At 48.2% G+C, this 13,775-nt stretch overlaps 1 protein-coding gene and 1 pseudogene across 2 annotated transcripts; one reads left to right on the top strand and one right to left on the bottom strand.

The window, feature by feature from the left end:
• Window positions 1-3,458: 3,458 nt before the first annotated feature.
• On the bottom strand, window positions 3,459-6,350 carry LOC103630758 (uncharacterized; annotated as a pseudogene). Its single transcript, NR_157075.1, has 2 exons — window positions 5,950-6,350; window positions 3,459-4,374 (listed from the first exon to the last, which is right to left on the bottom strand). The product of NR_157075.1 is annotated as an uncharacterized protein (transcript).
• A 5,030-nt stretch (window positions 6,351-11,380) lies between these two features.
• On the top strand, window positions 11,381-12,090 carry LOC100276192 (DUF538 family protein). The gene has a single exon (NM_001152074.2). It carries the CDS (start codon window positions 11,459-11,461, stop codon window positions 11,873-11,875), a length of 417 nt encoding a protein of 138 aa, NP_001145546.2. The 5' UTR covers window positions 11,381-11,458; the 3' UTR covers window positions 11,876-12,090.
• The last annotated feature ends 1,685 nt before the right edge of the window (window positions 12,091-13,775 follow it).

Below are 13,775 nucleotides of genomic sequence, written 5' to 3'. Positions count from 1 at the left end.
GGACTTGCCAGTTCTTGGGAAGATCCTTGGTGTCTTGGGCTTCAAAGAAGCAAAATTCGGTCGCTCTTTCCACCGCCGAAGCCGAGTACATTGCCGCAGGTCATTGTTGCGCGCAACTACTTTGGATGAGGCAAACCCTGCGGGACTACGGTTACAAATTAACCAAAGTCCCTTTGCTATGTGATAATGAGAGTGCAATCAAAATGGCCGACAATCCCGTCGAGCATAGCCGCACTAAGCACATAGCCATTCGGTATCATTTTCTTAGGGATCACCAACAAAAGGGGGATATCGAGATTTCATACATTAACACTAAAGATCAATTAGCCGATATCTTTACCAAGCCACTTGATGAACAATCCTTTACCAAACTTAGGCATGAGCTCAATATTCTTGATTCTAGAAATTTCTTTTGCTAACTTGCTCACATAGCTCATTTATATACTTTTGATCATATCTCTTTTATATACTATGACTAATGTATTTTCAAGTCCATTTCAAACCAAGTCATAGGTATATTGAAAGGGAATTGGAGTCTTCGGCCAAGACAAAGGCTTCCACTCCGTAACTCATCCTTCGCCGTCGCTCCAAGCCACTCTCCATCTTTGGGGGAGAGAGCAAAAGGACTTCTTCTTTGGTATAATCTTAACTCATTCGTTTATGACCAAAGGGGAAGAAATTACTTCGAGGGCTCTAATGATTCCGTTTTTGGCGATTCATGCTAAAGGGGGAGAGATTATGAGCCCAAAGCAAAAGGACCGCACCACCACAATTATGAGCCCAAAGCAAAAGGACCGCACCACCACAATATTTTCAATTGGTATCCTATTATGTTAAAAAGGGGGAGAAAGTAGTATTTCAAAATGATATATCAAAACCCTCTTGAACAGTAAGAGGAGGATCTCATTTAGGGGGAGTTTTTGTTTAGTCAAAGGAAAAGCATTTGAAACAGGGGGAGAAAATTTCAAATCTTGAAAATGCTTTGCAAAAATCTTATTCATTTACCTTTGACTATTTGCAAAAGAACTTTGGAAATGATTTACAAAAGAGTTTGCAAAAACAAAACATGTGGTGCAAACGTGGTCCAAAATGTTATATAAGAAAGAAACAATCCATGCATATCTTGTAAGTATTCATATTGGCTCAAATTCTAAGCAACCTTTACACTTACATTATGCAAACTAGTTCAATTATGCACTTCCATATTTGCTTTGGTTTGTGTTGGCATCAATCACCAAAAAGGGGGAGATTGAAAGGGAATTAGGCTTACACCTAGTCCCTAATTAATTTTGGTGGTTGAATTGCCCAACACAAACAATTGGACTAACTAGTTTGCCCAAGTGTATAGATTATACAGGTGTAAAAGGTTCACACTCAGCCAATAAAAAGACCAAGTTTTGGATTCAACAAAGGAGCAAAGTGGCAACCGAAGGCTCTCTGGTCTGGGAGCACCGGACAGTGTCCGGTGCACCAGAGGACTCCAGCTTAAACTCGCCACCTTCGGGAATTTCCAGAGGCACTCGCGCTATAATTCACCGGACTGTCCGGTGTACACCGGACAGTGTCCGGTGCGCCAAGGAGGAGCGGCCTCAGGAACTCGCCAGCTTCGGGAAACTCCAACGGCTAGTCCGCTATAATTCACTGGACTGTTTGGTGTGCACCGGACTGTCCGGTGCGACTCCAGAGCAACGGCTAGTCGACGCCAACGGCTACCTGCGGCGCATTAAATGCGCGCGCAGCGCGCGCAGAAGTCAGGCGCGCCTATACTGGCACACCGGACAGCAAACAGTACCTGTCCGGTGTGCACCGGACACCCTGGCGGGCCCACAAGTCAGAAGCTCCAACGGTCAGAATCCAACGGCAGTGATGACGTGGCAGGGGGCACCGGACTGTCCGGTGTGCACCGGACTGTCCGGTGCGCCATCGTGCAGACAGCCTCCCAACGGCCACTTTTGGTGGTTGGGGCTATAAATACCCCAACCACCCCACCATTCATGGTATCCAAGTTTTCCTACTTCCCAACTACTACAAGAGCTCTAGCATTCAATTCTAGACACACCAAAGAGATCAAATCCTCTCCATATTCCACACAACGCCTTAGTGACTAGAGAGAGAGATTTGCTTGTGTTCTTTCGAGCTCTTGCGCTTGGATTGCTTCCTTCTTTCTTGATTCTTTCTTGTGATCAAACCTTCACTTGTAATTGAGGCAAGAGGCACCAATTGTGTGGTGGCCCTTGCGGGAAGTTTGATTCCCAAGTGATTTGAGAAGAGAAGCTCACTCGGTCCAAGGGACCGATTGAGAGAGGGAAGGGTTGAAAGAGACCCGGCCTTTGTGGCCTCCTCAACGGGGAGTAGGTTTGCAAGAACCGAACCTCGGTAAAACAAATCCGCGTGTCACACTGTTCATTTTCTTGCGATTTGTTTCCTCTCTCGCGGACTCGTTTATATTTCTAACGCTAACCCGGCTTGTAGTTGTGATTATTTTTGAGAATTTCAGTTTCGCCCTATTCACCCCCCCTCTAGGCGACTATCACATAGGAATAATAAGATCAGATAGACAGAGATGTACCAGCAAATGGAAAGGGATCTGTCAGCACCGGATCGACCAAGCGATTCTATTCGTTTCTTCACATGGATCGGATCAGATCGACAAGGAGAATGGGTCAAGACGAGAGGCGGGTGAGGCCAAGTCCTACAGGGCCGCACTCGGACCCGAGCCTCACGGCATGGGTTCTAGGAAGTGGAGCACGTCGGGAAAGGGGAAGGCCAGGTCGTGAATGCAGCTATCGACGGACTTGACAAGGATCAGGGATGAGGACACATAGTCGACGTCTGGCGAGGAGGGCGTGGTGGAGACGAGGGGCCAGCCGAGAAGCTTGGCGATCTTCTTTGCTGTTGTGCGCTGGGAGGCTGGCGTGGGGAGCTGGGACAACAAGACGCGGCGCGGCGCGAGGACTCGCCGAGATGGGCATGCAGCTAGGGTTTGGTTGGCCAGTTGGTCGGACCTGGGCTGCGTGTATACAGATGTGAGACATTAGACTGCGGGTCGCGTCGCCTCCTTCTCCCACGCCGCGGCCTCGTCGTGCGGGGGCAGCCATTGTCGTGGCCTCGTCGTGCAGGTGAAGCCTAGTCCGCGAGGGGTTAGAGAAGCGCACGGGCAGAAGGGGGGCACAGTATCGACTCCCGGATGGGGCGGAAGGGTGGTTTGTGCATGTGCAGAGGGTGAGGCATGAGTGAGGGTGTGGAGGGTGAAGTCATGGTAGTGTCGTAGTCTACACTATTGACTTAATATGTAGTAGAGATTAATATGTAGTAGAGATAGAGATTTACTAAAAAATAATTAATAGTTAAACTATTAGCTAGGATGTCTTCAACTAATTTTAGACACTCCCTTAGATTAGTTAGCATGTTGGCCAGTGGTCCAAACAAGCACTCGGAAAGCACGATGATCAAAATACTCCAGGGAAAACTGAGCACTTGTGTCATTGTGACTTGTGAGTTCAGCAAGGCAAGCTCTTAGAGCTGGAGCTCGTAACGAGCAGTTTAACATTGGTCAGGTCCACGGACGCCGTGGCCCTCCTCAGTATAGACTTCATGTTCCTATCCAGGCTCCGCCTCACAATCTCGTCCACGGTGGTATCCCGGCAACCCTTCGCCTCGCCGGCTACGTCGTCGTCGCGGCACGACGTGGCCTCTGCCACTCCCTCCACGCGAGGCCCCGAATGCGCCCTGGTCGTCCTGCTCTGCGGCCCATCCTCCTTGAACCAGCGCAGGATGATGGCCGCCCTCCGCTGCGCGAGTGGGCTGCTGCTGAGTAGCGAGACCTCCAGGAGCGCCTGCACGACGCCGAGCCGGCGCATGGCGCGCCGCAGCGCGCGGCTGCCGTGCGCGAGCACCATGGCCAGGTACGTGGCGCGCTCCTGGCACCGCGCGCTCCCGTGCCGCGTCATGGCCTCCAGGAGCGCCCGCGGCACCGCCTCGCCCTCCGCCTCCATCGCCTCCCGCCCCGCCGCCGCCGCCAGCTCCCCGAGGACGGCCAGCGCCGGCTCCGACGTCTTGGGCTCCAGCGAGAGCGGCAGGAGCGCGCGCACGGCCCCGCTGGACGCCACGTCGCGCGCGTGCTCCAGCTTCGCCGACAGGTTGCGGAGCGCGGCCAGGCACGGCAGCTTCGCGTCGGGCGGGACGTCGGTGGCTCCCAGCGTGGCCACGAGGAACGGGAGGAGCTCGGTGGTGCGGAGCGGGAAGTCGGTGTTGGCTAGCGACGAGATGGACAGGAGCAGCAGCGCCAGCTCCTGGCTTCTGCACACGTCCCTGTCGTCCGCGACCACCGGCAACTTCTTGAGCAGGCCGGCCTGCACGATGCGCACCTTATTTCTGAAAACCAATAGCAGAATCCCACCAGCACTTGGTTGAGAAGATAAACCAAATGACAAGAGATTTACGGATGGACAGAAAACATACTGCAGATAACAGTTTTGCCTTTTTTTTCCCAATTACCTAAAAATTTTCAGCGCTACTGTTTTTTCGACCACCTAAAAATTTGCTAAAAACACTGTACATTCAGAGAAAGGCCTTGCCAGTTTTCCATCAGCTACTCAAACTGCAGTACTAATATATAACATGCAATTCAATTCGGGAGAAACGATACAGTAATACATGGATGGATCTTGAAAACTCATGAAGTGCGAGTTTGGGAGATAGAAAAACAGAGTGAATTGGATACGCTAAAAGATCCTCCTTGTTTAAAATTGAATAAAAAAAGAATTTTATGACCTCCAATCCTCCCCGGTTTTCATGCTCCCAAACTAGTCCGAATTGTTGGATTTAATCCGGTCAGTTAGAAGCTTGCATGTTAGAACATCGACAAGGAATGCATGTCTTCACAGCCTATCGTGGACAACACGTCTGCCCTACGATTCAATGGATCATCTGCTTGGTGCCATTGTGGTTTTCAGTTTCATTCCACTGTCACCATTGGCAGTCGATGCAGTGCAACGCCATGCCGTGCAGGCAGATTAGCAACAAGTGCAAGTCCATGTCATGCCTAGGCCTAGCAAAAACTGCACTGGGTACGTACGTCCAAGTTGTCAATTGTGGGGTTGTCTATCTTTTTTTTTTCTGACGCACCATGTATGTGATGTGCTTGTCACTGTATGGGGCCCATGGCCATATCGACATGACATACCCCCTCCGCTGAAAATACGCAAGGGTGGAGTTCAAGAGGATTTTAACCCCTTCAATACTCTCTGGTATTCTTGCTCTAAAACAAGCCTTAAATATCTCTGTACAAGTTAGCTGGTTTCATCAAAAGTGATGGGCAAGCGGAAAGAAACACATGGTTAGTTAGGACTTTGGGACTTTGGGTCCATTTTGGTTTGGCAAATTTTGTCTGTAGAAAACAAGGGAGTCTGAAACCTGAAAGAGCTGGGGCTGAGAGAGAAAGAGAGAATGGTACGTTGGGCTGCCTAATACCAGCCAACAAAGCTGAAAACTGGAGCCGGATGATAAAGCGCTGACATTATATGTGACTCTGTCAGACCCAATGAGGCAATGACAATGGCGTGAGGGGTCTCTCTCACAGACGCAAAGGTTGGCCAAAGCAGCTAGCAACCGGCAGGATCGGAACTGATGGGCGTGCATATTGTTTAACAAGGACTTTGACAAATGATGATTAAAAAAAAGTCAGAGATGTTCGAGAGGATTTGGCAGAGACAGCTCTACTAACTGCCAAGGGGTCACCTTTGTCAAGGCTGACCAATCGTGATTTCCGATCATGTATGTACGTGTGCAAGTGCAGCAACGCAACGCAGAGTTTTGCAACTCGTTGATCAGAGAAGTTGCACGCGGTGTCGGCATCGCAAGATGATGATGAGCATGCAGTCTCGGCACAAAAGCAACAAGCAAAGCACCGGGCCACCGAGAAGAAGAAGAACTCAGGGAGCGACTAACCGACGAACCTGTGCGTCCCTCGGGCGAGCTCCAGCAGCGCCCCCGCCGCGGCCAGGCGCGCCCCCGGTCCCGCGCCGCCCAGCATGTCCAGGAGCGGGGGCAGGACGCCGAGCTCGGGCAGGAGGCGCTTGGTCCGCTCGTCCGCGCGCGCCAGCCTCGCGACCTCCCCCGCGGCGTCCCGCCTCTCCTCCGCCGCCGCGCCGAAGCTGAGCCGCATCACCGCGGCCCGCACTGACGCAGCGTCGTCCGCTGCTGCCCCCATGATCCCCGGCTCCCCGCCAGTGAGGTGTGCGGCTGAGGCGGGCCGGCTCGGTGGCGCCGGTGCATGCGCACGGAGGTGGTGGACGTTTTTTTGGTTTTTCGCGCTGCCAACGTAACGTAGTAGCGGGCGGTTTGGGTTGTGGATGGGTTTGGCTCGGCAGTCGCCTCGGCAGGCCGCAGGCACGGGCGTTTTTGTTGGGAGGGGAAAGTGGGTTTTGGAGTGCGTGGTCTCGGAGGCTGACGTGTGGAGCACTTGGTAGACTTTGTGGTAGGGGAGTTGGGGTTCGGTTTGTCCGTTCGGGCCTGGAGGACGTGGTGGTACCGGCAGCGGGAGTACGTGACACTCCCACCCGCCGGCACCGGCTGGGAAAGCTGCAAGCACGTACGCATCTTGATTGCGACACAGTACGACGCAACACAAATCTATTGCTCCTCTTCGATGAGCAAGTTCAGTTCGAATGCAATTACGCAAAGCCCAAAGATGGTGATAAGAAAAACTATGGCGCCAAATAAAGGTATGCTACAGCAGTAACATGTATACTGCTAGATATTTACATGTCCCGGCCTCTAGATTTGCTATGGGTCCCACATCATCGGCTTAATCTAATGAATCTTTGCCTCATTGCCTGATCCTTGGGCCTTGGCTGCCTCCTGGCTAGCCGATTATCTCACATGCTCATTTAATAAAAATAAAAAAAGGAAGAGGTCTACTAACAGTAAGTGCTGGCGGCCTACATGGTGGGTCGGTTGGCTCGGGCAGAAAATGGTGGAGCATTATGAGAAAAGCGTTAGAGATCCATCCATTAGTGATGTGCTTGAGACAGTGACTAAGCCCATTATCCCCTTGTCAGATAAGGAGCGAGGTCTAAACCAAATTTTTTATCGTAATGTAATTGCTACAGTGTTAGTTGGATTGCTCAAATAGTAAGAACACAGCTAGATTTTTTTTCTTGTTATAATCATATCGAAGTTATTTGGTTAAAACATTTTTGAATGGTTCTTTATTTGTTTGTTGTAAAGAATGTCTTCTCTCTATGCGCTCGCACCAAAAAAAAAACCCAAAAGCTATTATCAACCAATGCACTAGCCCTTCTCTTTCTATTCCTCTACTACTCCTATGTGATTATACATTTTGTGCTAAGAACAGATCAAGGCACCCTTCAGGTTCTTATGTTGAGCTCAATTTCTCCATAAAACCATTAACCATACCTCTCACATATTGTTATATTGTAAAGTTTATACCTTATCTCTAAATGTGTCAGGTAGATTTCAACTTTAGATATCTCATACCTTCTCCTAAGAACCTACATTTATATTTTTATCACCCTAAAACATCACTTGATTCATCACAAGACGACCTTGATGGTAGGGTCAGCCCTCCAAGAATACATGTTGGTGACAATAGGACCCAACCATCGAGTTCAATCGAAGGTCGTGAGAACTATGACAAGGACTTTACTCTTAAGAAAGCAGAACAAGAGAGACCTAGTCGACATATAGGCTATGTCGATCGAATAAATGGGCCCAACCAAATGCTACGGAGATATTTTCGAGGACTTCACTGATTTCAAGAACAACTTGAAAGGCGTGTACAAGATAATGATTTTGCCCCCCTTGACTAGCAATGCGCGAAGACCCTAAAGGCTAGAAAAGAGGCCAAGTCCATTAGAGGGATTAAGGTCTCCACAGCCGGAGGAATGGCGCTGTTAGTCAGAAATGCGTGCACACTAATGTTCAGACGAGTATGTAATTGGGTTTGTATAATATAAGGTTTGTAATCGCCCTAAAGATATTGTTGCACAAGATTTTTCTAGAATGCAGTAGGTAACACTGTTGAATAGTAAGAGGATCCCTCCCCCATGGATCCCCTCCATTTTTCTGTCCACCAAACTAGCCCTTACGAGGGACATTTTTCCCCATCACCATTCCCCGCGGGGATAAATCCCCGACGGGGATACCAGTCCGCGCTTAAATTATAATTAGAACATACATTCTTTGTTATTAATGCAAAACATTATCACTTATACACATTGTCATATGTAAAAAACATTATGTGTACATCAAAATAAACACATTTGTACAATGAGCGATCTCTTAATAAGGGAATTCTTTTTTATCATTAACTAGTACACGAAAATATCGTCACATGCAAGTTTAACGGGTCACCGTGGGGAAAGGGGATGGGGAATGCCTCCTCGTGCCCGTTTACCCGTTGGGAGAAGAGTTTTCCCCGTTTACATCCTCATTGGGGAAGAAACTTCCCCATCCCATCCCCTAATGGAAGAATTCCAAACAGAGAATCGAGGATCGGATCCTCATTGCCATCTCTAGTCCGGATAAGGTGAAAGGACAATAGATAAGACATTTTAGAACCATTGTTTCACATTTGTCTCACTATTTCACATCTATCGCCTCCCTTGTTTGGGTCCCCTCTGTCAGGTCCCAACAATTTTGAGAACCAAACCCTTATTCGTGTGAAGAAGAGCCATCTTGATGGTGGATGTGCACGTATATCTTATGATCATTTATCTTCCCCAATGTTTGAGTCAATGCAATGGTGAAAAGACCAATTCGATGAATCATGATGACGATGTGACCATATTTCTTGTTTGGGAATACACTTAATATTTTTCTCCTAGCATCTGGTTGCATAAGTTGTGTGAGTCCTATTCCATTCATCTTTATAAGAACATTCAACTGTGAATACATGTCACTGGTATTTTTATGACGAAGCATTTCAGTTGCATTTTCAATGAGCTTAAAGTCCAGAAGCTCACTACGACTTTTAGGGGTTTTTTGGCTTTTGAAATGTCCAAAAGGCTCTTAGGAAGCCCAAACAAACAAGCTTTAAATTTACAGTTTTGACATGGTTTAAGAAAATAATTATGTTTTCATAGGAGAAAGAGGGCCTCCTAGCTTTTCTAATGGGCAACCTCAACCGAACTTGCATGTGGAAGGTCGGTGAAAAGGTGTGCTCAACGCGTCCGGAAGGTGACGTTGGCCCATTCTATGCCTTCACCGCCGGAGTTGCACATTTCCCTTATGATGGTTCAGGTAACATTTTTTCACCTTCTCAAGCGATAACCAAGATAACCTTGTGTTCACGATGGATCTTATCGTACTCAATGGAATTCTTAGGAAGAATGGGCACTCCTTCCCTAAGATCAGCAATAAGAGCGTGATCGAGTTAGTGGACTCACTGAACCCATTCAACATGCACGCCTTCATGGTGAACAACTACTCCATTATGGCTCACTTGTGATCCACGAAGTGGGCGTCGTGCTCCAACTACATCCTGACACAAACAGGCCTTCCTGATGGTGGACATGGACGCCCATATCAAATAGGACCTCATCAACAACTTTTTGTTAGACCATATCCATGTCACATTAGAGGTCTGCAATGATCTGAGGCCCACAATCAATATCTTTGTGCCCGCCAACGCCGACTTTGTGTACCTAGAGCTATGGCGGTCTTCCTAGACTGAGGTGGTGAGCAGAGAGAGAGAGAGAGGAAGCAAATATAAAAATAGCTAGGGTAATTAAAAAAGTCTTGAATTCTTGATGCAAATTGTTCTCTTGAGTAAATCCAATAGATATGTTCTCATCTCTTTTTAGCCACTCGAAAGCTTATAGATTTACCCATCAACTTTTTTGGGGAATTAATTGAGATGTTTTAAGAGAATAAGTATTATTAAGATGCACAAAATAGTCCCACTTGTCACTGAATATATGACCATCTCTGTAAATCTTTGTCAATGAGTCGTCCATCATCTAGTTTGCGAGGTGCGGCCCAACGCCATGCCCGTCCGCCAACCTACCCAGCTAGACTAACGCAACCGGGTCAGACGAGCGCGCCGAGACACCGTTACTCCTATGACTCATTTCTACATTGTTTGCTTGCGTGGAGGCTAGAGTTGGACCAATCCAATATATAGGTGTGCACCAAGTCTTGCCCAAAATCTGTAGGGATTTGTGCAAAATTCGGAGACGGCATGGTTAATAAAACTATAGATTTGGTCAGAGCTTAACCATTTAAATTAAACTTCACTAATTGTAAGGAACTAAATAGGTTCTGTCTAAAAAACTAATATAATATTTTTCTTCGGATAGTTTTTAGTATTATTATCCTATTATTCTACACTAGATAGTTGTCCCTACATTGATACGGGTGCTATATATCATATAGGTAGGTCTTACTTAAATGACATATTTATTCAAACACGATTATATTTTTTATTTTCAAACTATTAATGTATATATATTTACAATATCTCTCCTTTGTATAATACAATATACACGATCTACAGTGGTTAAGATGCGTGTTTTGTTATTTTGAGATCCTATTTTTTTTATTATTTTGGGACGCCCGCGGGAGGAGACAACGCACGAAAATATTAACGCATTAAAAGTGTTAGTGATTAGTGAAGTGAAGTGAGTTGCGGCACTAGAAGTTGTGTGCCCGGAGGATTGGAGGCTTAAACTGGAGTAGAAAAGCTGTTGCAAGCTTTTGCCTAATCAACAGCTGCTGCTCTCGTCTCGACCCTGACGAAGACGACGTAGGCGCATCTTACTAGTGCGTTAGCAGCGATTCAGCGGTTACGCAGTTTGTTTGGCTTTGCTAGCTTGGGGTAGGCAGGTAGTTTGGTCGCTTCGAGTTTGGCGGAAACGTCCTTTCCATTTTGCACAATGTTTTTAGAATATATAGATAGATAGAGTAAAAGTCGCTTGCTGAACTTGTATTTATCTTTCTGTATTTTTGGTATATACATTCAAACTTACCAATAGCGCTATTCCAATAATTAATGTCATGATTCCCTTTGGTCACAGGGGATAAAGCGAGATACTCAAAAGATCAAATTAAAAGAGAATCAAAAGTATTCAACCCAAAACTCAATCCTAGCGTTATATTTGGTCATCCATCCATACATATGCTTCAAAATACATGCAAAATGGCATCCCTTATACGTGCACGCCGGCCATCGGAGTTGACGAACTGAAACCTGCGACGCCGAAAATAATGGACCGACGCGCAGGTCCGAGTCCGACGGCGTCTCCCAACGCAACACCGTGCTTGATTCCACGCTCTTGCGACCTGCCCCTGGCCCGTCTGCCTCTGCCCTTGCCCTTGCCCTGCCCCCATATATGCATGCCATTGCCACCCCCAAAGTGTAAGCACAAGCACAACCAAAAGCAAAGAAGAGACGAAGTCGATCGATCGATCTCAGCAACCAAGCAGGTAGGTAGGCATGGCGGCCGAGAAGGAGGGCGCGGTGGTGACCAAGGGCCACGACGAGGGGATGAAGGCGGCGGCGGCGCTGCTGGAGGAGTTCGGGCTCCCGCCGGGGCTGCTGCCGCTGGAGGACGTGACGGAGGTGGGGTTCGTGCGGGCCACCGGCTACTTCTGGCTCGCGCAGCGCAAGAAGGTGGAGCACCGGTTCCGCAAGATCGGCAAGCAGGTGAGCTACGACGTCGAGATCGCCGGCTACGTCCGGCCCAGGGGCATCAGGAGGCTCAAGGGGGTCAAGGCCAAGGAGCTCGTGCTCTGGCCGCCCGTCCACGAGATGGCCGTCGACGACGACCCGCCCACCGGCAAGATCCACTTCAAGAGCCTCGCCGGCGTCACCAAGACCTTCCCCGTTGACGCCTTCGCCGCCGGCCAGTAGCCACCCACGCGTACCATCTTATATCACTATAGTAATACATCATACACCATTATATATGGCGCATATATATAGTATTAATTAATCTCTTGTGTTACTACCTTATATATATGTTATGTGTGTACTTGCTTTGCTAATCCTGATGATGATGAAGAACGTAACCTCTAGTTTTTTTCCTGACAAATATAATGAAATGAAACTGAACAATAAAAGTATAATGCCGTGCTTTTTGATACACTGCTACCAGCAGCACCAGGATCTTGAATGCATGTAGATATCGTTCAGGTTCTGGAAGCACAAATTTTGTTAGCCCGCGAAACACTAGCAAACTAGATTAAAAATGCCTTAAATCATCTAACTGGTAAACCCTCAATCTAACCTTGTTAAAGTTGAGAAGAAAATCACGGGCCATTTTTTTTGTTTGGGCAGAAAAATTCAAGTGAGAGAAGACCTTAAATCACTCGAGTGATGTTTAGCTTTGCTCAGGTTATACTGAACAAGAGCCGAAAGCAACATAAACGCCTTAATTAATTAAAGGAGCTTGAATGAGAAGGGCAGGCACGCGCGCGTCGTCCCTTTCATTTCTTCAACGGGCCCTTGGTAATAACAGGGATTTCGCTGTGCGAGGAGGTAGTACTCTACGTAGTGAATTAGACTTGCAGGAAGCAACAAATGCAAGGGATAAGATATTTCGGTTCGACAAATCAATGCGATAACGGATAAGAGTTCATCACGCAACAGGCAACAATGTACGACAAAGATGTGTCTCTGACCTTTTCCTTTGGCTTTAATCCGTATTGGTTGTACATTCAGTTTGTCTCTGGTGCTTGCCGCTGCTAGTGTCGAGCTCTTTCGATGTGATTGTGTAGGTTGTTCAGGGTGAAGGTGAACAGCGGGCTGGGAGCCGCCGTTCGAGTCAAGGTTTAGCATATATAGTACTCCATGTTGAATAGATGCTACAGTTTGTCTCAGGGTGAGGCCGTGAGGGTGTAGGCCTGCCGCTTTCCTCCAGCTCGGCGGCGGCGTCCTTGCCGGTGAACCGCTGGACGACGGACTTGAAGTCGTCGGCGGTGCCGGCCTCCACGTACACCGTCTCGATGATCTTCACGGTCACCGGCTTGGGGTTCCCTTCCTCCTCCCTCGACGACATGTATCTATCAATTGCTAGCTAGCTGCGTGGCTCCAGACTCCAGTAGTTTTGGGCAGCTCCAGGCTCGTTTCGTTCAAGAGCAGAAACAGACAACAGGCAGGACGCGAGAAAGTAGCCGGCCGGACTCCGGAGGATAGATAGGTGACGGGACGTCATCGAGGGCTCGGAGTCGGAGGAGCCCACTTGCTGTTGCTGAATGCCTGAAACCAACACCAAGTCATTCCAATTGGCACAGTCCTCGCATGCAGATATTTCTACTCTAGTTCCCTGCTAACATGATCCCCCCCAAGCATGTTGCCTATAAAAAGCACCTGTTCTAGACGACCTATAAGTTTTCAGGGAAGTTTAGTGCTGACAGCTCTTCCAAGCCAACCAGAGCGAGACATAATGCAGTTTAAACCAACCCATGTGATGCCGCACATAACATACCATACCAAAGTCAAGCCCTAGCTTCAAGAGTACACTCTCGTATCATCAACACCGCCTGTACATGAATACACAGTCAGTTTTCCCAAGACACGTCATCATCAAGTAACTAAAACTTCGCGGGAAAGGCATAGTACTGGGCTACTGGCTGCCCGGTTGTGTATATGGACGCAGGCCCACTCACAGTTTTCTCTGTGGGCCGTACGGAGTGGACGACCTGAGAAACTGACTGGGCCGAAAAGGGAGCGCAATGGCCCCGTTCCGTCGAAACTCAGCGGCCTTGAGCGCCATCGCTGAAGGAGTAGCAAGTGCACGGGGCACGGCAGC

Source organism: Zea mays, chromosome 6 (genome assembly GCF_902167145.1).
Source record: "Zea mays cultivar B73 chromosome 6, Zm-B73-REFERENCE-NAM-5.0, whole genome shotgun sequence".
Classification (NCBI taxonomy): domain Eukaryota; kingdom Viridiplantae; phylum Streptophyta; class Magnoliopsida; order Poales; family Poaceae; genus Zea; species Zea mays.
This window is presented reverse-complemented; position numbering and strand designations above follow the sequence as displayed.